This window comes from Puntigrus tetrazona, chromosome 16 (assembly GCF_018831695.1).
Source record: "Puntigrus tetrazona isolate hp1 chromosome 16, ASM1883169v1, whole genome shotgun sequence".
NCBI lineage: Eukaryota > Metazoa > Chordata > Actinopteri > Cypriniformes > Cyprinidae > Puntigrus > Puntigrus tetrazona.
The window spans coordinates 17702812-17727899 of record NC_056714.1 but is presented as its reverse complement, the minus strand read 5'-3'; the positions used below and the strand labels follow the sequence as shown (position 1 = coordinate 17727899).

The 25088-nt window shown below is 37.2% G+C and overlaps 2 protein-coding genes across 4 annotated transcripts; one reads left to right on the top strand and one right to left on the bottom strand.

Annotated features, from left to right (window-relative positions):
- Positions 1-1854: 1854 nt before the first annotated feature.
- On the top strand, positions 1855-17993 carry bcan (brevican). 2 transcript variants are annotated; one of them, XM_043261902.1, is made up of 14 exons: positions 1855-2106; positions 7980-8068; positions 8274-8651; positions 9618-9792; positions 10051-10178; positions 10334-10627; positions 10844-11842; positions 12353-13345; positions 14408-14515; positions 14841-14999; positions 15802-15884; positions 16029-16173; positions 16250-16435; positions 16517-17993. In XM_043261902.1, the coding sequence occupies exons 1-14, from the start codon at positions 2054-2056 to the stop codon at positions 16642-16644; spliced, it is 3918 nt and encodes a 1305-aa protein (XP_043117837.1). In that variant the 5' UTR covers positions 1855-2053; the 3' UTR covers positions 16645-17993. The 2 variants fall into 2 exon arrangements, with proteins under 2 accessions (XP_043117837.1, XP_043117838.1); XM_043261903.1 differs by having other exon boundaries at positions 1859-2106; positions 16253-16435.
- Positions 17981-21298, bottom strand: hapln2 (hyaluronan and proteoglycan link protein 2). 2 transcript variants are annotated; one of them, XM_043261905.1, is made up of 6 exons: positions 21147-21298; positions 20969-21066; positions 20508-20867; positions 20303-20419; positions 19993-20175; positions 17981-18915 (listed from the first exon to the last, which is right to left on the bottom strand). In XM_043261905.1, the coding sequence occupies exons 2-6, from the start codon at positions 21045-21047 to the stop codon at positions 18638-18640; spliced, it is 1017 nt and encodes a 338-aa protein (XP_043117840.1). In that variant the 5' UTR covers positions 21048-21066; positions 21147-21298; the 3' UTR covers positions 17981-18637. The 2 variants fall into 2 exon arrangements, with proteins under 2 accessions (XP_043117840.1, XP_043117841.1); XM_043261906.1 differs by having other exon boundaries at positions 20969-21025; positions 21147-21285.
- Positions 21299-25088: the final 3790 nt, after the last annotated feature.

Genomic DNA, 25088 nt, shown 5'->3' with positions numbered 1-25088 from the left:
CTCTCTTTGTGAGCAAACCGTCCTTAGCGTCCGTCATTCAGCCTCTCATCCATGCTACTGTTTTAACAGGAGGCCAGACTGGTCTGTTGCGTCCACATGCGGTTAACTTCACAGACATGACTCACAAATGGATCGAATTCAAACTTGCAGATGTGAATCAGCAGTGACTCATGCCTCAAAACCATTTCAAACCGGTCATTTCTTTGAATAAGCAGTTGTCTCATCATTACTGAAGGATCTGGTTATTAAAGCTCTCCAACCATGACACAAAGACCTTTTAGCTTAGAGTCGGCAAAGCTAGCTATGCAAATAACATGCTATACAGATGTGATATAAAGTTGCACAGATTCAGTTTCATCGTAGCATTTAGCCATGACGGTGTTAACTATCTTAATATGCTTGCGGAAAGGGATGCTTACATTATTTATTTCTCATTTACAGTGCTGTTGTGGCCGGCAACTGAGTGAACCAAAGCATTCACTGAGGCACTCAGGCTTTGGACTCTTGCTTAATGCAAAGTTAATCCTTGCCTTAAATAGCGATTCTTACATTGAACAATGGGTAAATTCAGTGAGACGGAAGGTTTCCTCAAGATGTTTATTCATGTAACCAAAAGATTACCCCACACTAAGACTATGCAAGAAACTAGTTTGTTATTTCTCGAACAAACCTTAAGACAATCTAAAAAAAAAAAAAATGGAAGCATTTTATTTAAGAAAGAATGTATTAACCCAAAAATGAAAGTTGCTAAAATGTATTCACCCTTAGACCGTTATTTGTTATAGCTAGAAGACACAGCTTTTTTTTTTTTACTTCACGAGATGTTAACTGGTGAAGTGGAGTTCATGTGTGGATTACTTGAGGATTATTGTGATGCTTTTATCAGTTGTTTGGATTCTCATTTGGCACCCATTTACTGCAGAGAAGCCACTGATGAGCAAGTGATGCTATGCTAAATTTCTCCAAATATGTTCAGATGAAGAAACAAACTCCTCTACATCTTGGATGACCTCAGGGTGAGTACATTTTCAGCAAATAGAACCATTCCTTTAATAAAATTATGCAATTGTACATCACTCTTTAAAATAATGGTTCCAAAAGGGGGTTTTCACAGCAATGCCATAAAACCCTTGGTTCCCCAAAAATCCTTTTAGTGAACAGTTCTTAAAAGAGTCACTTTTTCTAAGTGTGAAGAACATGTTAATAAACTGAAGAACCTTTACTACTAAAATACATCTTGTGGAATATAAGGTATGGCAAAGGTTCTTTGTTTTTGTTTTTTTGTTTGTTTTCATTTTAAAGAGTGAAGGTTGCTCATGTTGATGATGGAAATGTTCATGTTAAAGAGAGCTCGCATATATGTTAACAATTTATTAGATACGATTCCTACTGTATAATTTTACATTTTTACACTTGTATTGCGTGTGCAATTTGATCTTTATTTGTAGACATAGCAGATGTCTTCACCTTGACAGGTTACAATCATTTAATGCGTTGACAGGATCAATAAATGTCGGTCAAGATAATAGTTTCCCAATTATGATCAAGATATGAACAAGCGACGCATGGAGCTCAGCGCTAAGCCAAATACATCGCTCTTTTTTTCTTTTAAGCATGACAAGCATAAAGGTTCGTTTTCACGACAGCTCGTATCAAATCAGTTCTAAATGATTTATCATGAAACGGTATTACACGAGTGATCTATTATAGGTTTACCATTTTTATAGGACAATAATTTCAGGTGTGTATGATACTGTATGCCGTGTTCTCTCTCTCTCTCTCTCTCTCTCTCTCTCTCTCTCTCTCTCTCTCTCTCTCTCTCTCTCTCTCTCAGCTCTTTCTAATTTAGAACAGTTTAACTTTTCCTCCGTCCCTTCCCACTTTTTTCATTGTGCCAGGGACAAATAAGGAAAATGAACCCTGTTGGTTAAAGAAAGTGGGTTGATCGCGAAACCTTCCTGCTCCTTTATTCCTTCGCTCTCTGTCATCCTCTCTCTCTCTTTCTTCTCCTCTGGACGAGCTCACAGCATCCATCACCTCCAGCCTGCACTCTATGAGACTCTATGCAATCCTTCATCTGCACGGGGGCTTTTCAAGAGGAATGAGGTATGTGCCTCTAAATGCATTTAATTTGCCCGCAACGATCCTGTAAAAGTAGTTGCAACTTGGCAAATGTATTTCATTGATTTGCATTTTGACTTTTTGGGCAATATTTTTAGGGTTAGTGAATTGTGCTTATGCAGAACATTTTCTACCCAGGACATTTTTAAGTTTGAGAGCACAGCAGGAGACGTTATGGAGGACATTACTGTGCTGAATATGCATGTTGCATCAGCCCTTGTGAATTGATACAGACTATGCAAAGCACTGTCTATTTAGATTACAATTATAATACATTTTTAAAATTGCTCTCCGATGAACCGTCATAGTTACTAGTACATAATATTCGAATGAACTGGAGGATGAAAAAGTTTTGCTTTGGCATCAGGCTGCAAGATTTATTTTATTGATTTATTTTTGGTTGCAAATGGCTCTTTGAAGAGGCATCAGTCTGTAAAGCCCTTTTCATGTGGATCTGTTATTGCTGAGAGCATAGCTATTCCTGGAGTCCTTGTACTTAGAATTAATTTTAGAATTTGTTTAGATTGCATTTGAAAGGCTGTCAGTGTTGAATGGTGCATAAGTGCTTTGCACAGCCTGAGCCTTCAAAGAGAAGACACCTGTTCTTGACATTTCTAAATGAATGCGTGTCCTATATGCATGAGCAGAAACTGAGACTGCATTTGAGATGTATTTGCAGCAAGCGTAGCAAACACGCAACCTGTAGTCATCTATTTTTATCCATATTACCTAAATATGCAATTACTGCACATAGATGGCCAGTTATTTAACCCTGAAAATAATACTTTATGGATTAATGTGTGTTGAAAAGGCTTGCTAACGTAAGAACCAACCACCAGTTCAGTTTCAGGATCTATTCTTGCACTCGGAATTGAATTGATGAAAAAAATAATAATATTAGTGTGCTGAGTTTAGCTCTTCTTAATAATGCGCCTGAGACGAAAGGCTTTTTAGACATAAATATTAGGGGTTTTTGAGCAAGCGAGGAAAAGGATGTCTGCAACACACCTGCTGGATGATTTTGCTTTGTGGTACAAACTAAGCAGAAATCCAGGTGCCAAATGTAGCATGAGAGACGTGATTCACGAATACATGTTTGGTCTACATCTGCAGGTATTCCAATGCTTATGTGAGTCAGTTCTATTGAGACGTTGAGCATAATGTCTGCAGTGTGTTTTCAGCTGTAAAATTGCAACACTTTATTGGCTGTTGTGCCACAGCAACCATTCATCTTCACAGTTGCTCGGCTTGTTTCTAAAACCATCGCTCAAATAGGTGTAGCGGAGCAGAAGTAAGTCGATGTGTGAGTGTTTTTCAAGCAGTTATAAGATAAAGATCCTTCATACCACCTGAAAGATTAAGTTCAACTATTATGAGGCATCCACACATTTTATTCAGTTCTGCTTTTTTTTAGTTCTGCTTTAATATATATTTAGTAGCTGTTGTGGAATGAAATAAACAATTTGCTCATTTCCTCCCAAATTAATTAGGTGTCTTCTCTTCCAATCATTGCTGCTAAAATACTTGCACAAACCCCTACAGGACACATCTGACCTAATTTAGCTGTACAGCAGTCATGTCCAGTCCTGATCACCCCAGTGTGAAGAGTAAAGGGTCTCTTGTGATAAATTGAATTCTTATTAACAAAATCTGCTGATTAAAAAGTCTGCAAAAAGTCAACAATATCAGTAGTAACAGTGTAGATCATTTATAATGTAATTATAAATATAATGTAAATTTCTGTTTCATATAAATGCTATATTTCTGATTTTTCTATTTATTAAAAAATCCTGAAAAAAATATCAAGCAGCACACTGTTTTCATCATTGATGATAAGACTTGACAATGAAGACTTAAATATATATAATATTGTTTCATTATATTTTTATGAAATAAACGCAGCCTTGGTGAGTTTTTTCAACTGTAGTGTATATCATTTATTTAGATTATTTCATTAAAGGAATACTTCACCCATACATGAAAATGTTGTCATCATTTATTCACCCTTATTTTGTTACTATCCTTTTTACATTTCGTTCTTATGTTGAACACACAAGAAGATAACCTGAAGAATTTTGAAGAACCAAACCATTGTTGGTCACAAATTACATCCATAGGGAAAGAAATAAGTCAATCGGGGCCTGTCAGCTATTTTTGAATACCAGCATTCTTCAAAATATCTTCTTTTATGTTCAACTTAAAAATGAAATTCATACAGGCTTGGAGTAAATTTTAGTGTGAATCCATTTCAAGTTTTTCTTTTAAAATGTAACTAATTTATGTGACTTGAATTTGTATATTATATTATATATTTTTACATAGACTTTTGTACAGCATTTATGCATCTACATTAAAGGTTAGACACAATATACAATGTTGCTCATTGATAAGGCTGTGAGATTCAGTCCACTATTCAGATCCGTTCTCTGCAGGTTCTTACAGAGCTCAGAGAATGGCTGTATGCTTGGCTAGCCAGATCTACCACAGGCTGCTTGGCTAATAACACCTCAGACCTCTACAGCATGGGTGAATTACCCTCTCTGTCTCTCTCTGTGTGAGTTCCGGTTGGTCTGTGTTTCTGAGGACAGTGCTGGTTGCCCCGGGTGATGGACCAAGTCACAGAGAGTCATGTGAGGTTAGGAAGGCCTTGAGTTTGAAGTTAGGTGTGGCATTGAAAGAGAAGAAAGTGCAAGGGAAGAGTCCACGACCAAGCAGACAGACACCGCAGAGAAAAGTCAATGAAAATATATGGGCAAACTGCAAAACAGAGCGGCAATCCACAGAGAACCATGTGCTTGGGAAGGTTTTTCTGCTTTCTTTTTACCATCCCTTGTCTGTCTGAAAGTTTATCCATTGAATAACAAACTAAACCAAGGAAAAAAATGATCTTCTCATATGGTCAGAAAAAAGATTGCTGTGATGCTCCTCCTTCCCCATTTCCCTTCAAAATGAAGTCATTCTGTATTCTAGACAGCGGGCATCCTTGGAGATGCCTGCCTAAGCACTCTTAAGGTTGCTGGGCCCCGTCCTCCATGTTTGCCCTTACAGCAATCTGGCTTTACTTTTTGCTTATGGAAATGTATCAGCATCTGTTGTAATGTTCTCAAGAACAGGATACAAGATAAGCAGAGAGGCAGATCAAATACCTGCGGATACTTGTAGGTAAACAGCAAGGCAGCTATGTTTAGTCTTTTCAGTTCATTTTCCTTCTGAAAACTCTCACAAAATATGTTTTTATCCTTGAAGTCCTAGTGCACTTTAAAAGGAGGTACAGTGAATGTGCGAACACACCCCTGTCCTCTATGGCAGTAGTCTTAAACACGCATTCGTGTATGCAACTTCAGGTCAGCCAGTTCATGCCAGTTTCCATCCATCTCTCTCTCTCTCTCTCTCTCTCTCTCTCTCTCTCTCTTTTCCTCTCAGGCAAACCGTTTCCATTTACCCATTACTCTACATCACTAAAAAATGCACCATAGCATCAGAACTTCCTGCTCTGGTGCGTCTGAGGCTTTTGTGCCCTGAATTCTCCTTTTGCTGGGTTTTGTAGTTCCTGTCTTATACTTACAGTAAACCACTTCTGTTAGACCTCTGGATCAGAGAGCTTAATGGGCCATATCTTTGGTACGCTTCCTTTTTAAACTTGAAAACAGGAGAGAAAGGTTACATCAAGGAAGTTGAATTGTTGTTTTTCTGATTATTCACAAAAATCACACTTTTTTTTTTAAATTGTACTGAAAAAACAAACAATGATTGTGTAGTCTCTTGTGTTTATCGAGATGGTATTTGGAAAAAAAAACTGTAGTAGTGTGAAATAATAGTGTGAGTTACTGAATCATACATTTTTTTTAGGTTGGAAATCAGTGTTGTGGTGCTTCATATGTCTGTGGAAACTAATTAATAGAATTTTAATTAATTGATTGTTTGATTGATTGATTGATTAATTGATTTTTGATAGATCGTGTTTGTTTAAATAATATATGCATGTGTTTCAATCAAATTCACATTGCATCAGTAAATTTCCACTTCATCAGTCTGTGCTCTATTAGGTACTATACACATCAGGAATGAGGGTCTCTCTTTAGGGATTGTAGTCTTTAATTTTGCATCTGGTTGGTTGTAAAAGTTTTTATGTAAAAGAGTTACAATTAGATACTTAAATGACCCCTAATTTTGCACAGGCATCGTCGTAAACATCCTGTCGTTAAAATAACTTAGTCAATGATATGTTATCATGTATAATTGATGTAATCAACTCATTACCTTCCACTTTTTTATTTAAAAGGTGCCTGAACTCCTGGATGAAAATTGCTTGTGTAGTGTTGTTGAAACTTACTCAGATTTTTTTGTACAGGTTTTAAAAAGTCACAGGGATATTTAAAATTGTTAGAATCACTGGGCCACTGTTATGTCTACTTGCTTTTCTGGCTCACACTTTGAGGCATGACTATTCAGTTCATTTGGTCTTTACAAACAGTATTTCAGCGGATCTAGCAGGTGGTCTTTTATTTATTTATTTCAGCCTCTCTCACTTAGAAACCATCTAACTGCTAAAAACATTTCCTTTCACTGGGCCGTTTAGCTAAACACAGTCTATATTGTGCTCTGTATGTAGTTTAAGGGCTGCACAGAGACAGGTGCATAAAGATGACCTTAGTGGAGATGGATGTACTGGTAAAGAGATGCTCATGTTTAGAAAAGGGTAGTTAGTCTGTTCGGTGACTTGTCAGAATTCTGAGCACATACAAGAGCTCCCAAAGACTCCAAAGATCTGAATCATGCCAGCTGGACCTAGCACAGGGTTGCCAAATCCTCTCTCTGGGCAGCTCTCGAGTAACCTCTGATTCAGAAAGGCTTGTGAAAATGCAAAACCACACATAAAGTTAAGTAAAACAAATAAAATGTTATTCAACACAAATTATAAGTCTGCAAAGTCTCATCGTTTAAAGAATAAACACGCCCTCCAAAGACTGTGCTGTGGGTCTGCAGTGAAAATTTGTTTACTGCGCTGCTTGAGCATTTTGTTTTTGTTTTTTTTCAAAAGAACTGCAGGCAAGCCTTTCTGTTTTTTTCCATTCAGTCACATGCCTTTTAAACCAGGGTTTTAAACCAGAGGTCTACAAAAGGGATCTGTGGAGTAGATGACTAAATATATACATAAAATCTTCTTTAAAAGTGTTAAATATTTTTTAATTGGTTGCATGCCTAAATATAGTCTCATGGGACCGTTCATATAACTGTATAAAGCCATAAATAAATAAATAAAACTGCAAACATGACGATACAATTGTTTCACATTAGGTATTATGTAATGTAACAATGTCAACATTCTAGTCTAATGAAACATAGTCTTTATAAAGTATTAGCAAAATATATACCTCTTGACAGGGGTTCCTGTTCCTGAAAAGGTTGAGAACCCCTTTTTTAAAACAAATTTATTTTCTTTAGTTAAAAAAAAAATAAAAATCACTTAATTCAGTGCTATAATGCTATTACAATAGCTATTAAAATATCGCAGGCAAACTATTTGATTTTAAAGGGCTAAAAAAATGCGTGAATCCTCGCAATCCGGCAACAGCAGAGGCACAAAGAACTCCTCTTCCTCTATTCTCTCCCTCTTTCTCATTTTCTCGCTTTCTCACATAAGGCAGTGTGTCATTTCCCCCTATGAATATCCATGAACCTACACTGGAACAGAATGCAGTTAAATTAAATGACATATATTAGCTAAATTGCTGTGCTGGAAATAAATGTTGTTCAACACAAAGATCTTATGTTGTGGTATGTCACAGCTCCATTTGACTTTTATAATGCTGTTCTTTGACTTTCTTTATATTGTCTCATTCTCTCCCTCTGTTCAGTCTCAGGTCAGCGATGTTTCTGCATATACTGCTGCGTGCCATCTGCCTCTTTGTCTTGTCATCTTCTGCTGTCCTCAGTCCTGCAGCAGGTGTGTCTCACCTCTACCGTGTAACGCATGAGATATAATTAATGATAAATAACAGTAAAGGTCATAAAAAGCTGTTAGAGACCAGTTACAGAGTATGTTTTTGTACTTTTATTTCCCATGTTAATGCACACCTTGAAAATAAACATCCAATTCAGTCCGGTATTAAACTATCAGTTGATTTCAATCATTCTTGTCTTTTCCTTAGATGAGACCCCATTTTTAGTGACCATTCCTGATAGCCCCCCAGTAACTGCCATTTTGGGGGGCTCCTTGACCCTGCCCTGCGTGGTGAGTCTCCCCCAGACACCGCCTTCGGGCCGACATGCTGCGCTGACCCAGCCACGAGCCAAATGGAGCTTTCTTTCATCAAACAGAGAGACTGAGATTTTAGTGGCCCGTGGTAAAAGGGTAAAGGTGAATGAGCTGTACAAAGGCAGGGCATCACTGCTGAATTATGCTGCCTCTTCTGCTGATCTCACCCTCAGACTGGATGACCTGTTACACAACGATACAGGCTTCTACCGCTGTGAGGTCCAGCATGGCTTGGAGGATGCACGTGACCAGGCTCAAGTCAAAGTAAAAGGTGATTATTATGTAAACTACTTTATATGCAAATATCACTGGCCGCCCCAGACTGTCTTGCCGTATTTGCCATACAACGGTGTTTTGCACACTCATATTCTACCGTTCAGACTTTTGGACGAATTTCAATTTTAGTTTTAGTTTTGTTTTGTTTTTTCTTTCTTTTCAATAAACCTTTACCAAGGCTCTATTTAACAGTTTATTCATCATTTATTTACAGTAAAATGCATAACATTGAGAAATAGTACAACCGAAAATATATTTTCCAGCTGAATGTATTTTATCTGTTTATTGTAATTTATTACTGACAAGGTATGCATGAATATATCGAAGAATATATCGCCAAGTCCTAGTCTCAAAAACGTTTCCACGGGGATCACAAAAGGCTGAAAAATTATAATTTTTTTAAAGATTCAGCTGGAAGAACATCCAACAACTAATTAAAGGTGCAGTGTGTAATATTTAGGAGGATCAATTGGTAGAAATGCAATACAAGTAGATATGTTTTCAGAGGTGTACAAAGACCTCAGGCAATGAATGGTTAAGTTTATATTAACTTTGAATGAGCTATTTATATCTACATACACCTCGGGTCCCCTTAAGTGGAAGTCGCCTGTTTGTACAGTATCCCTTAAAGGAAAAACAGACCATGTTTCCCTGTTGTTCTTGCGAATAAAACATGCACCCTACGATGAACAAGTAATGATAATATTTGCAATAACATATTGATTTATTGAATTAAGTGACTAAGTATAATTCCTTAATTTACCTTTCTAAAGAACCTCATTGCTGACTATCTCCACTGTCTCAGACTACGACATCTTAATCCTGTATTAGTTGCTGTAGCTTCTCCAAAGGGAGGGGCGAAAGGGGGAATAAGCCGTTGGTTTCAAAAATAACAAATAACACTTTATAACTGTTCAGAAACTGTGGTATATGAGAACAGTGACATGCTATATGTTCTTAGGTGTCGTCTTCCATTACCGCCATACCTCAAGTCGCTATGCCTTCACTTTTGGTGATGCCAAAGATGCGTGTGAACATATTGGAGCTCAGATTGCTTCTCCAGAACAGCTGCTGGCTGCGTACCATAGTGGTTATGAACAGTGTGACGCTGGCTGGCTTTCAGATCGCTCCGTTAGGTGAGTGGACAGAGTCACACAACAAATAACCAATTACAGAGCATATCCTGTATATACTGTACTTGTCAGAACATATCTGCCATTTAATATTTAGAATGAATTTCTGGATTGGGACAAAGCTAAAAATTGTGCTTATGATATAAAAAACAAAACAAGATATTAGATTAGTTAATATGGTTAAGATTGGTTTATTTTGACCAAACAAAAAACATCTATCTTCAGGATTTGTTATATTGTTTTTATCCTATGCCTCCTTAGATACCCAATCCAGTTGCCACGTGAAGGATGTTTTGGAGACATGGATGGATTACCAGGCGTTCGAAACTATGGAATGATGGAGGATGATGAACTGTATGACGTATATTGCTATGTGGAGAACATTCATGGTAAACCATTTCCATGTCTTGCAATCCATGTTTACTGTGCTCGAACTACTGTTATTTCCAAGCAGTCCATATTGAAAGAATGCACTCTGTTTATGATGACTTGTTTGTGATTTTCAGCAAAAAGGTTGTTGATTCATTGATGTAACTGTTTTTAGGAGAGGTTTTTCATGGGTCATCAACACAGCGCTTCAACTTGTCAGAAGCTAAGACATACTGTGAGCAGCAGGGAGCTCAGCTAGCCACCACTGGCCAACTGTATGCCGCCTGGAACGATGGTCTGAACCACTGCAGTCCTGGCTGGCTTGCTGATGAGAGCGTTCGCTACCCCATTGTGACCCCTCGTGAGCGTTGTGGGGGTTCTGAACCTGGTGTCAAGACTGTTTATCGTTTTAGCAATCAAACAGGATTCCCTGAACCACACACTCAGCATGATGTTTACTGCTTCAGAGGTATTTACCAATATGTTTAAATTTGAGTTTGCTGTCTTTAGTTAACCAAGGTTCAAACTGGAGTCCAGGTACCTTAATTGGCCTTGAACATGGAAATGCCATTGGTCCAACGGGTTTGTCATGAGGATGATGTCTGTTTATGACAGAATTTTCATTTTGGGTGAACTACCCCTTTAAACTTTGGTTAATAGTATCTCTCATATTCTTCGTCCGCAGCTAACAGGAACTCTCAGACAGTCTCACCTATAGATCATATGGCAACAGAGCCTGAGGACACAGAGCAGGATATTGTGACTTTAGCAGATTCTCAAGAGGAGTATAGTGTGGATCAGATCACTCAAAACTCAGAAAATGAAGCACAGGGGGCTGTTGAGTCCTTCTCTATTTACAGCACACAGACTACTTTAGAACCAGAGGAACACAACCACACCACAAGCCCTCAGTTAGATGAAGATAACATCTATAGAGACTCCACCACCGCAACCAGCACAGACAGATATCTTGAGCCCACTGAGTTCACCTGGAAAAAAGTTGAATCTATTCCAGAGATTTACAAAGATTCAAAACACATTGATTTCACACTAAAAGAAGAACCAGATATAAAAGCTTCAGCAGTTGATGGTGTTAAAAGCAGCAATCATAGACACTACCAACCAATGCCAGATACCAATCTACAGCCTGGAGAGCCCATCGATTTCATCCTGCCTACAGAAACTCATCCTGACACAACAGAAGAACCATCCTCTCAACCGAAGGAGAAAAATGGATCCAAACACTTCCAACCCATGCCGAAAACCAACCTGGAGCATGAGGATGAAGATCATGTGACTACTGAGATCTCCATGACCACTGATGATACTACACTGGAATATGACTTGAGCAATGCCACGACAACTCAGCATGCTCCAGTTCAGTCAAGTCCCTCAACGCACCTACCTGAAGGTGCTACAGAAGAAGAAAATGCAGGAAATATCACAGAAACTCCAGAGCCAGATAAAGACCAGGGGATTTTTATACACACAACTCAGTCCACATCAACAAGCACATTCAGCACTGAAGGTTGGTTGGAGGGTTCCGGTGAGGATTTGACCTTGCTATCCACTCAAAAGGCCAAACATCTGGTCACCTCGCATAAATCAGAGACATATGGAGCATCCACATCTGAGACTATGACAAAGAGTTTCTCATTAACACATTTGAACAGTATTAGCCCAAGTAAGTAAAAAGAAAATAAAATGCTTTTACATTGTATCAGCAAAAAAACATTTAGTGAGCTTTTTAATAACCAAAAATATACCAAAATGTTTGCCATTCAGAATTGAATTGAGGATGCCTTTTAAACAGTTTTTTTTTTTTAAAAAAGTGGATTTTAAATTAATTTGAATTCAAAGAGATATGTATTTGAAAAAAAAGGAAACAATGTTGAGCTTTGAAGGTTTATAGGCCTTACAGACAGAGAGAAAGGTTAAAATAATAGATGAATGGATAAATAGTAAAAATGTGCAGAATATGTGTTTAATAAGCACTGACAAACAGTCAATATGTTAACAGTAGGCATACTAATAAGCAACTAGTTAATAGTGAGATTTGGTCCCTATACTGAAGTGTTACCAAATTGTGAGTAAACTGCCATAGATAAACTGTAAATCACCAAAATTCTATGTCCTAATCGTGTTTTGTCTTATAAATTACAATGAGATTGTTGTTTGATTTGTTCACTTGCAGCTTTTACACCCAGACATGAAGACAGTTCTGCAGACCATCACAATGCTGAGGAGACCTCAACTCAGACTCTTCCTCTGTCTCTTGGTGCAGTTGATGATGCCAGTGATTATTCAACTGTGAGTATGAGAACGAAGGAAACTGAATCTTCTGAAAGTTCTGGCGATCATGATGACATCCTGCCTGTCACACTGCTGACCACCCCAACGCCTCACCTATTGGGCACATCCACCACGCATGGGCCTGGACAGGTAGAAATCAATTCTCCACTGGAAATTGTAGGTGTCCTTTCTGAAAGCACAACCCAATCAGGCCTTGGGATTGTGGAAGAAGAACTGGAGAAGGTGGAGCAGGAAGGGCTTGGAGAGGAACCTAATCAACGGCTCACCACATCCACTGAGTTTAATAATTCTACTGCAACTTTCAGCGTTGATGGAAGTGATGAAGATGAAGATGAGTCTTCCGGAGAAAGAGAACTTCCAGGAAACAGGTCTTCAGTTATTAAACATCCATACTCAGATGTGGCCAACATCACTTCCTCTAATCTGACAGATATACAAGACCTTAATGAAACTAATGGCGATAATGATGATAATCAGGCGAGCACTGTGGGATCCACGAAAAGTCTGGAGGTTACATTTCTTCCTCATGGGACCCAAAGTCCCATCTGGCAAACAGTGGCCTCTTCCACAAACCCAGGAGAGTTCAGAGCAGATGTTGAATTCAGCGGGGAAGCTGCACTTACTACAGATGACATCAAAGCCTTAGATGAATCTGACTCCACCATTGCACCTATTAATGAGAAGACAACGCAAACCCAAAAACCATCCACTACGTCAGCCAAAAATGAAGATGATGATGACGATAATTATAAACTCATAACTAAAGCAAACTCAGACAATACGGAAGATGTGAATGATGTCACAACCAATGACTCTTCCCTTCTACCTGCCAGACCCACACAGAGACTGCTAGTCAGGACGGGCTACATTTCAGGTAAACATAATGTATTGCATTGAGTCAATTTCCAGACTGCAATTTGTATTTTAAAAACTGCTTGTCTGTTTTTCGATCATTTACAGAGATTATAAAAATATAAATTATGATTATAAGTTTTTATGAGTTTTTTTTCTTTTGTTCTGTATTAAATCATGAATATGTAGTTAGCTTTGAAAGTACAAGGCACCTTAAACCACTTTTATTTAGTATTTATAAACGTTTGTAGTATATACTTAAATTGTGTTTTTTCAGTTTTCATTAGCTTATAATTTGTTTATTTTTAAGCTATTTTAGATATTTTTAATTTATGTTTTTTATTTAGCTTTAGGTCATTTTTATATTAGTTTGAGTCAATTTAACATCTTATTTTATTTCAAATACCTGACAGTGCACTTTACAGATATAGCATTTTAAATTATAACTTTTTTTTTCATCTTTCAGTTCTATTTCAGCTTAATGTCACGTGCCAATTTAAATTAAAAAAAACAATTTTAGTGTTGGTTTATAACTACACTGCCTTAAAAAGCTAGGAGTGATAGCGCCCTCTATTGGCTGCTTAAATTTCTTGAGCAAACCATGTGCTCTCACAAGGGGGCGCTGTTTCACTCCAAACACTGACAGATACATCTATTTAAAAATACCTGGTAACTTGATAACTGAAATGCTGGGCCAACTGATCAGCGAATCTATCAGAAAGTACAGTGCAGACAGATAGAGACAGAAAGAATTTATCCAAAGTGTGTAACCCTCATCATAACAAATATTTTCAGTAGCGCATGAAGGAAGAGTTTGGTTTAGTGGGGCCATGATGACTAGAAACTGATAACACAACTGAAAAGAAAGGGCATCGTATCCGGTGCTGTTACGGCATGTTTTATGTAGATAGAGGTTAACAGATCTATTTAGGGATTAAGATTTAACCTGTTTTTGAGCTGTGGTCTACAAATTATGCACCATACTCTTAGTGTACCTATTACTGCATAGTTGCACCACCTTGTGTTTGTTGATTCATTAATGTGCAATATTTTATAGTCATCTATAAAACATGTGAACTTTTAGATGCTTGTCTGGAGAACCCCTGTAAAAATGGAGGCACCTGTGTAGACAGTGGAGCAGGTCATAGTTGTCTCTGTCTACCCACTTATGGAGGAGACTTTTGCGAGACAGGTGAGTTTATTCTACACTATAATACTATGTACTATTTTTATATATATATATATATATATATATATATATATATATATATATATATATATATATATATATATATATATATATAAATTACCTCATATTTAATATGATTCTTCAATATTTTCCCTAAATGTATGAATGTAAATTTTTAATCTATGAGTCTTAAACTCTCTCTCTCTCTATATATATATAAATATATACATACGTGTGTGTGTTAATAATATATTTTTATTAATATACAAATTACATATATATTATTAGAGGAACTCGACTATAATTTGTCCAATCTCTCCTCACAAAGATCTAGAGCACTGTGAACCAGGCTGGGAAAAGTTTCAAGGGTTTTGTTACAAACATTTCACAAAACGGCAGAAATGGGAGGTTGCAGAGCAGCACTGTCGCATGTGTGGAGGTCACCTGGTCTCTGTTATATCACCTGAGGAACAGGAGTTTATCAATGGTACGTCTGAAAAACTATCTGTAAAGTTGACACTTTTCTGTTGATCTAATCGTGTTGACTATTTATTGTATGTTAAAAATTTTAACATGATGGAACCTGATTTGAATCTGATGGAATGTGACATGGAGTCACACTACAGGCTGTCAGTCTTTGCGGGTGGCTTTTATTTTACAGGAACTCTTTCTGCCAGTAGGTTGCACAAAAATGATAGCCTTGATAAGTGAATTATCATTTGTTCAACCAATTCTTTTGATTCATTTAGGAACAAATTCTCAATTTGAGTCATTGAATTATTTACTCAACTGATTTATCCGTCTTATTTTTCAACACGGAAGTAAGCCATGCTCTGTGAATGTGTGAGACTTCCGGTTCATTAGCTGCTGCAGGAAAATAATGTGAAGAGTAAAAAAGTGCAGTAAACAGTAATATTTTCTCTACGCTTCTTGTTTTTGAAGTTGTCTATCAGAAAAGCAGTACTCGTGCTCGAGTGATATTGCTTAAACTAAGAGGTGTGGCACACTACTGAAGCGTTTTAGCTTACAGTACATAAAGGAATTCACAAAAAACCAGGTTTGTTGACATAACATTGAGAGGCCCTGCATTTTGTTCTGCATTTCTATACAACCATCAAACCATTGAAGGGCTTTGAACGAGTCACCTTATTCATGCAAGTGAATGAGGGTTGTGTTAAACGGTCCTATATGCTGCATCTGGGTGTTAAACTGGAACTGGAGTCTGTGTTGTGTCTTACTGACAGTGCATGCTGGTTCTTTGGCATTTCTGTGTTTTTGTCTTGGCTTAGATAAATACAGGGAGTATCAGTGGACGGGACTCAATGACAAGACCATTGAGGGAGATTTCCGTTGGTCAGATGGGAACCCTCTGGTGAGTCCGCTGATCTGGCTTTCTGTAAAAAAACAAAACAAAGCAGTGTTTCTTTAAGGGTTTTCCAAACTATAACTCCAGGGGGTTCTTGACTTGATGAAAAACTTGATTATTCCAAACGTTTGACCTGTCTCTCTTAATCAGTTGTATGAGAACTGGTATCGTGGACAACCAGACAGCTACTTCCTGTCAGGGGAGGATTGTGTTGTCATGGTGTGGTATGATGATGGCCGTTGGAGTGATATCCCTTGTAACTACCAGCTGTCCTACACGTGCAAGAAAGGCATTGGTGAGTATATCGCATTCTGTGGTGGCACCATGTACCAAGAAGAGCAAATGTTCATCACGGTTTGTTTTTTCTTCAGCAGCATTTTGTGGCCAGCCCCCTCTCGTACTGCACGCCAAAATGTTTGGACGTCGTCAACTCAAGTACAGGGCCAATTCGCAGGTGCGCTACTACTGTGAGCCAGGCTTCATCCAGAGACAAAACCCTATCATCACGTGTCAAAGCAATGGACAGTGGGAGGAACCAATGATCACTTGTTCACCAGGTGGTTTGTTGATTATATTATATAATTAAGCCATTAAATCCAGATGTGTTACAGTGTTCATTTGATATATTTTGCTCACAGTGGGATCAGCGTACTCGAACGGAGAACCGGTAACATGGTCCACAGGTCAGAACAAGGAAATAATCATAGAAGAGACAACAACTAAAACAACAACACCTGAATATGTGGATATAAAATGGAACTTTTAAAACAAGCACATTGCATTCTTTCACTCTCCTGTTAATCATGTCATCCCTTCGTTTATCCTCCTCAAAAAGTGCATTGATCAGCTCTACAAAGTTCTTGATATAACAGCAATGTTATATAAAAATGGTCCCACTTAACATTTTTATACAACAAAAGCGTATACTTCTAATTAGATAAGTTTAAATACACCAAACATTAGTATACTTTAATTTGACTAAAAGGTTATTCATGTTTGTTTTTCTCTTCTCAGTTTTTTTTTTTTTCTTCTCAGTTTTTTCTCTCTGTAGACCTTGACACTGAATTGCAATTGTAATTCTAAGATACAGTGAAAGCACACTTGATAAAATGCAACTTCCAAACAAAGCTCATAACCGTTTGGACCAGTCATCTTTTCTGTTTTTTTTTTTCTCGAATAAATTATGAGATAAACATATGAACAAATGCTCTCTAACATCAGCTGGTCTGAATCGTTTTGTTTTACATTATTGCCCTGTCGTTACTAAATATGTCCTCATCAGCAGTATTACTTATCCATTCCTAAACATTCAGTGTCCTGTGTTTTTCCTCATTTAGAATTGCAAAGAAAAGACTCAGCTTGACATCAAGCCCTAGCCAGCGTTTTTGCTACCCTATTTTGTCATAAACTAACAAGTATTTCTTAATAACAATACAGGAATACTCTTGTGCTTGTTGTTAGATTTAGATAATACTCTGAAAAAAAAGTTAAAAAGAAAAAAAAATTTAGTCATATCAAACCCATCCTTTGTGTTGATGTTGGGTCAGCATAGCTTTATGAAGCAGGGAAGATTCCTTTTGTGCTCCACAAATGTTTGTGATTTTCACACCCACGTTGAGTCTTTTTATTGAAAGACAGTTGGTCATTCTGCGACTTGGTGCTCAGTTTTTCAGGTCTGTATTGTACCCTGGAGGATGGCCATCTTCAGTAGACTACTATCAGATTAATTTGATTCAGTGATGCATCACTAACAAAACCATATTTTAGGTTTTGGTGGCCTGAAACCAGGGCATATTTTATCACTCTAGAAACATGAAATGAATTACATTCCAAGCAATCAGAGCAATCGCAATAAAAAAAGTTATCACAATAAGAAATGCTTATGAATTTTCTTGCATATGTGAAAATGTATGTATAAGTGTTATGAAAAATTAGTTTAACAAATATGTGGTAATATTCTAACTAGCATTACTAGTAGTGCACCTATGATTTGTGAGGCACTTTAAAAATAATATTTTACAGGAACTTGTCTTTTAAGTTGATTACTGTTTGGTGTAATGTGTATGTATGTAAAAATGCGAAAAAATATATGTAAATACAGATTTAATATTTTCATTGGTAATTTTATTCACTCATTTTACATGCTTGCTATTTTGTTTGGTATTAAAACAAATTAAAAAAAATCCAACTACAGCACCATGGTGCTAAACAATGTAACATTTAAGATAATGTGATGAGTTTAGACAAGTTTAAAGAAAAAAGCAACATTAAGTTCACCTCTCTTTTTAAAAAATGATGCTCATGGGGAATCTACATAGGCACGTTGTTACAAATACAGTGATTGAATCATTGTTAGACTTGGTGGTTTATGCTACGTATTGTTCTTGCCGCTATACAACGCTACTGAGTTAGCATTTCAAGCTAGCAGCTATTCAAGCAGGAGTAAAGCCTCTGGTTCAGTCCACTCTTGATTGATGTTTTCCCACAAGGACCCTATATGTTCTGCTTTTAAACAGGCTTAGTAAATGATCTGATATATAACCCAGATGGATGGAAATGCTAGCTGTAATCCAGAAAGCTAACTTCATAGCTCATACATTCTCATTCCTGCAGTTCTACACTACAGGGAGCCTCTAGTGGTGCGCATACCATTAAAGATACATTCTGCGACTCTTTAGGGACTTCACCTTTAGGCCAGTGTGCCATGTACGTACAGACGTCCCGTAGCAGAATTTACCAGGCAGCAAAACATGGAGCAGTTACCTGTAGCAATACGCCCCATAAAGCTTCAAACTTTTGCCGGGATACCCAAAGCTACGAACCCCCGGTTCTGCGATCCCACCACAGTTCTCCCTCGGGTGAATGATGGGGTATCGCACACTGCCATCCTGCAGCCAGCCTCCATCACAGTGGTCAAGCTGCTGAAACTTCCACGATGAGTAGATCTGACCAACCTTCGCTAGACTGGCGTCATCCCGTTTGCAGGCGCGCTCGGCCTCAGCAAAACTAAAAGGCCCCGCAATGAAGAACACAGAGCCTGGAAAACCAAAAAAGTATAAGGTATTTCTAAGTGCAGCATAGAAATAATAGCTATATATGATAACGATACATTTAGTAAACAACTTTGACCTGCATAACAAACTGTTTTCTAGGTGAAATTCCTGTATCTCTGTTATTGACAATGAATTCTCCAGTCTCATCTTCCTATTCAACAGTTTCATGTAGGCATAATGGGAGCTCAAATGTCACTCTACAGAGTAACAGACTCTTTGTTTTTCCTAAATACAAAAACAACAGAGCTGATAGGGTGTGTCACTTCTAGTCTATTGGGGGAACAAACAGTGACTGTGCTTTTAATGGCCTTTTGTTTTAAACAGAAACAATTTAGTAGGGAAGATGCCTCCTAAAAATATCTGTATCAGTTTATATCATTGTAACAATTATTGTTTCGGGAAAGGATTACCTTTCATTGAAAAAAATGGTTAATTGAATGTACAAAATTGTAAGTTTTAAGGTAAGTGGTTGCAATCAATTTATTCTATCAAATTACCATATTTAGTTGACATTTTCTATAGCTGCAATAAATAGTACACAACCACTTATCTTAAAAAAAGTGCAGTTTTTTTTTTTCTTTTTTTGTTTGGATCTAGAAACATGGATATTTGAGAAAAAGATAAGATACACTATACTGTTCACTATAAGGTTTTTATTTTAGTTTCATTTATTTGTCTAAAAGAAGTCTTATATGATCACCAAAGCTGCATTAATTTGATAAAAATACAATAAAAATAGAAATAATATTGTAGTTGTAAAAATGTATTTAGCTGAATTTTCAGCATCATTACTCCAGTCTGATCTTTCAGAAATCGTTTGATGTTCAAAAGACATGTTTTTATTACTATCAGTGCTAAATGCATCAATGCATTAATGCATCCCTGTTAACCAAAAGCACTAACCCTAAACTTTAGAATTTTTTTTTACAAACAATTTACCAAACAGTATGATAAATCTCTGTTCTAACATTACTAACAGTTTAAACAGTTAATATGTGTACAAAAATTTGTCATCATCTGAATTCCACTCTAAAACTAGCATGGATCCCCCATTCACTGACCCTTAGTAGCTGAGGTGAAGCAGAAAGCATCATAGTTGTCCTTTGTTTTGTGACGGGGTCCGTAACTTCGGATGCCTGAGAGGAGATCCCCTCCACAAGCCGGCCGTGGTTGCAGGACTGGATAATTGACAGTTCCATCGCTCAGCCATCCAGCATTGCACCAGTCTAACCCTTCAGTCCAGGCTGTAAAAAATGACCATTCATTAGAATATCACAGAATTAATACAGTTAAGTACCAAACGCATAACAGCTGTTGGGTATTTAAATAAACTTTGGCCAATATTGCTCAAAGGTGCATGTGTATTATTACCCCTGTAAAGCTGCTTGTAAGTGGCCAGTGTTGCATCTTGTTTAGCGCAAGCTTCTTTAGCATCAAAGAATGTAAATCTGTACCGACCATGGTGGCTCTGATAAGGAAATACAACACCTGAAATACATGGCCAATTCTAATTAGTATATTAAATACATGAATGTGAATATGGGTATATTTACTATATCTAGAACTATTGTACTACCTTCAATCCTCAGAGTAATAGCCACACTTTCATCCTCAATTCCGTTGATCAGTTCACAGCGGTAGATTCCGTCATCTTCCAGCTCCAGGTCAGTAAGACGGAGAGAAACATCCAGGTTATGTGCATGCAGGAGAGACGCCCGGGGCCCGACTGGGCCATACTGCTTATCCGCACGTCCGTTTGTTATAAGCACTATGTTTTCCACTCCCTGACTTGGGGGTTTGATTTTGGTCCACTTCACTCTGTAGTGCGATGGTTTGAACCTCATCACACAGGGCAAAACGACTGCTTGTCCACGGCGAGCAGTGACCTCAGCATACACCAGAGGTTCCAAGAGGTACTTCAGCTCTTTGTTATTGTCTAGAAAACAGAGGCAAAAGCATTGTGGAATTGTTATCATGTTATATTGTAATCACAAAGTTTGTGAATTACATAGGAATTAAGCGTTTAAAGGATATTACCTTGATAATGGTGGTGGTATTTTGCAGAGGTCCAAGAGAAGATACAGGCTGATATCACTAACACAGCAATTGAGTTCATTGTGAATTTCACTATTTCCCTAAACAACATAATATGATGATTATAGCTTAAGTGATATTTGATTTAAACAGAAAGCTGTGAGGAAAGAAAACTTCTCACCTCAATCTTTAGCCTCTTACTTAATTTAAAAAGGACATCCAGAAAAAGTCCATGACAGCAATCTTCTTCTGCTCTGGAGAAACACACCGATCAGGGTCATCTGACAAGTGTTGGATGTGTACGCAGGCTTTTTCTCCTCTGCTCCAGATGTTAATGAGTATCACACTGACTCTCATTGTTTCTTTCAGTGACTCTCTGACAGACAGACCAGGAACGCCTGAAATCAGGAAACCTCAGATGATGGAGGCAACTTCACATTTTTGTGGTAGTCATAAAAGGTGCTGAGGATGAAAATGTCATTTTCAAGCCCACACAGTGTGTTTTTGTTAAGAAAGCAGAAGAAATAAGACGCTCATTATAGGTGATTAAGCATGCTGTCTGCCAGAAACCAGACAACGGATGCGCAGCACCCCCTTTTTGTACTCTGACACAAGTGACAAAAATGTAGATACAAGATATAAAACAAATGCTATCTATAAACAATGTCTTAGCAGAAAAAGCCACATTTGTACTTCACTTTACCAAATGAACATCATCCACCAATCTGTGATAATGTTACATTTTAAACAAATATATATTTTTTTATATTTTCCTAAAAAGTTTGTTTGCAATATATAATGCAAGTTTCATGTTTTATTTTAGATTTGTTTTTAATATTATGTGCGTTTACAAAATTCATGTAATATACAATATTTACACAGAACAAACTTTCTGAACAAAGAAAGTGACTTACCCGTGTTATTTTGGTATAGTTTTTATTAAGCATTTTAATGTTATCATTTTAATAAAAGTTTTTGTAATTTTGTTTCATTTTATTTTAGTGCTCCTAATAGTAGAATAAGTTTTTTGTTAACATTTAACACTTAGTTTTTTTAAGTAACAAATTTAGATTCTTTTGATTAGTTTTACTTAACCATAACAACCCTGTTTAAGAGGTAAATTCATATTTACTAAAATTTGATAGACCGCTCAGATTGTGCTTTCATAATTGTTTGCATGACCAGTCAGTTTTAGCCATAGCTGACCAGACCAGAACAGAAGGAGGAAGCTGATTGGGTCATAGTTTGTGCTCTTTTTCTCTCTGTCTCTCTCTAACCTGCGAGCACAATGGCAGCTTTGTCACTAAACTCCCCAGCACTGACCCACGGGCAGCAGTGAGCATGAAAACACGAAAAGGAAACAAGCAGTTGGAGGAAAAGCGGTATAATGGGATTCAAGCGTTGTCAGTGTACTTTGCATTGTGCTGCTCCATCAATGGCTCTTTTTGTCATGTCCCAATGTTTGTGCTCAAAAAGGCATGTCTAGATGACCTTTGTCATGCTCTGTCTATATCTCTTTCACTCATCTTGTACATTAGGTTTAAACTTCAAAACTTCTTAAATTACTTTTATTTAATAATTTAAGAAAAAAAGTTCAGGAAGAATGGTTGATCAGTGATGGCCCTCTCCCACTCCTAAACTGCACGTTCATATACACACATATTCTGGCTCATTGTTTAACCTCGTGTTAACCCAGCCCCTGGGAAAGTGGGGTTTAAGTCAAGGTTGTGTGTTCCTAATGAAGCATGCGCTCTCAGTTACAAGAGACAGTGACATATGATAGATTCATCCAGAGGACAACCCTTCGCCTAACTCTGATGTCAAGCCCAAGCTTGCTATTGTCTTGTGGCTCAGGCCCCACCACCTTCATATATCATCTTGCTTTGGGTACTTTATCTTATAAACCATCTAACAAGTTCTAGCAGTATTATATTGCTGTGTGTTTGTGGAAATCCGATTATTTGAAAGAATAGTTCCCATATACTCTGTACAGCTTTAGGGAAAACTGATGCTTGTATTTGACTTTATATTGGTCAAAAGTGACAGTGAACACTTGTTTCAGATTTTTTAATTGATTGTTACAAAAAAAATGGTCACACTTTTTTTTAAGGTCCAATACTATTAATTAATAAAAAAAAAACTGTAACCATAAACTGTTTTTTAACATTGATATTAAAATCAGCCATTATTATTATCTTTAATTTTTGTTTTAATTTAAGTTTAATGCACTCATTGCATGTTTAATGTTGTAAAATTAATGGATAATGTCCTGGTAATGAGCATTCTACTGTTTTATTCTTATAAACTGTTATGTATTTCTGATCAAATAAATGTAGTCTTGGTGAGAATAAGACTTCTTTTTAAAAAATGAAAACATTACCAACCCAAACGTTTAGTGTAGCTATAATTTAATGTGTTCCATGGAGGTTTCATGCCATTATCAACACCATACTTGATCAGATATGTGTATGTGGGTCTGTCATAACCAACCACGTTACTTCTCTCTCTATGTATATACAGTAGCAGGTTAGTCAGGCTTTATATGTGTGACAATGTGTACAGTACAAACCAGGTTTAGTCTAGTTGGAGTCACACTAAAGTCAAACATTAGAGATTTAATAATGTGATAGTAGAGCTCTTCAGGTTTCCATTGTGACCTTTTGTTATTTGCCATTTGAATTCAGGAGCTAAATGCTGAGTTTTAATAGCTAAGTGGAGTTATAATATTATGGTGTGCATTTGTTCTCCTTCATGCTTACAAAAAACGCCACAGTAAGATCATTTGGTGTCAGACAAAAAGCAATGTTAAATTCAGAGAAACCTGCAAGAGAACTTATGTTCTATCAAGGTGCCTTGTTGGAGTTGTTTGTGCACGTTTCCATTTTTTATGGAAAGAGAATTCTCTTTCCATTACATACTTCGTTCCCTTTCATTATACGTGTTTCTGTGCGCACATGTAGCTGTGTAAACCATTCGATTGCCGGAAATCCATTTGAGGAGCGCTCTTTGAGTTACAGCAGTTGACAACTCCTGACAGGAACATCTCTGGGCAGTTTTACACCCATTTTATCATCAGGAATTCTATTCTTTGCTAAAGCGTCCCTGACAGACTGACGGATAAGACTGGTTATCTTCATGCATTCCTCTATGAATAGCCATTTCATTCTCTTCTCGGTCATATGTTCATTGTCTGCCACTAGTTTGAGATTCCTATAGTAGATTGCCACCAACTTTAAATCAGATAAAGTTCTAGAGAGGGACTGTGTCGTTCAAAGTCTACCGTGTAAGAACACACCTGTACAGGTTTTACCGGCGCAAAATGTTCTGCATCACTGATTTATAAATCTTTTAACACACTCTTTTTTTCTGCATTGGCATTTAAATAGTCAAGCTCATGATGAAATTAAATCATCAAAATAAATCTACAAAATATAATCAAATATGATGAAGTAAAAAAAGGAATGACATCTAATACATATAAATAAAAAAATTATGTTGTGCGACATCGTATCCAATATAGTCATGGCATTGTATTTTAGTTAAAAAAAATTCAAAATTTTTGTATCACATTTTGCCTTGTTTGTAAACAAATGTGTGAACAAAGGACCACATTTTTCTAGCACTTCATTATGAATAATATTCATTAAATAAAGCTTATTGATTGGTTTCTGCATAGACCTTGCCGCTCTTGTCATTTAACAACTATGGGTGCGAATCAGTGGGCGGGGCTAAACAGGTAGCGATGTGGTAAGAGAAACTAAGCCACACTATTGTCATAAATTGGCACATTTCAAAACGTTTCATTTTGGCTGACTGTCTTCACTGCTGTTTTTAAATTAATGGGAACATTCTGAATTCTGAAATTGACTTACATATCAAAACATCAAGGGAATTTTAATCTTTAACCTTTAATCTTTAACCCTTAATTTAGGGCCTTTCGGACCGTGGGAACCTATGTGCGAAAGGCCCTATAGATTACTTGAACTAATTGTGGAACTACCCATTTTTTTGGCGTGTTCGCACCACAGAAACTGGGATCGGTTTTAATTCTAGGAACTCCATTTGGAGGAACAGCCCGAGGGAGAAAGTAGGTCTCTAGGAACTACACTGCTGGCTAGTTCCT

Bases quoted from the DNA above. Each gene is read 5' to 3' on its own strand.
- bcan (XM_043261902.1), top strand. From the start codon at position 2,054: ATGAGACTCTATGCAATCCTTCATCTGCACGGGGGCTTTTCAAGAGGA. The intron at 13,346-14,407 runs GTAAACATAATG...GTGAACTTTTAG, and splicing joins CAGGACGGGCTACATTTCAG to ATGCTTGTCTGGAGAACCCC. The intron at 16,436-16,516 runs GTGGTTTGTTGA...TTTTGCTCACAG, and splicing joins AATGATCACTTGTTCACCAG to TGGGATCAGCGTACTCGAAC.
- hapln2 (XM_043261905.1), bottom strand. From the start codon at position 21,047: ATGAACTCAATTGCTGTGTTAGTGATATCAGCCTGTATCTTCTCTTGG. The intron at 20,176-20,302 runs GTAATAATACAC...CATTTTTTACAG, and splicing joins TTACAAGCAGCTTTACAGGG to CCTGGACTGAAGGGTTAGAC. The intron at 18,916-19,992 runs GTCAGTGAATGG...TTGGTTTTCCAG, and splicing joins CTTCACCTCAGCTACTAAGG to GCTCTGTGTTCTTCATTGCG.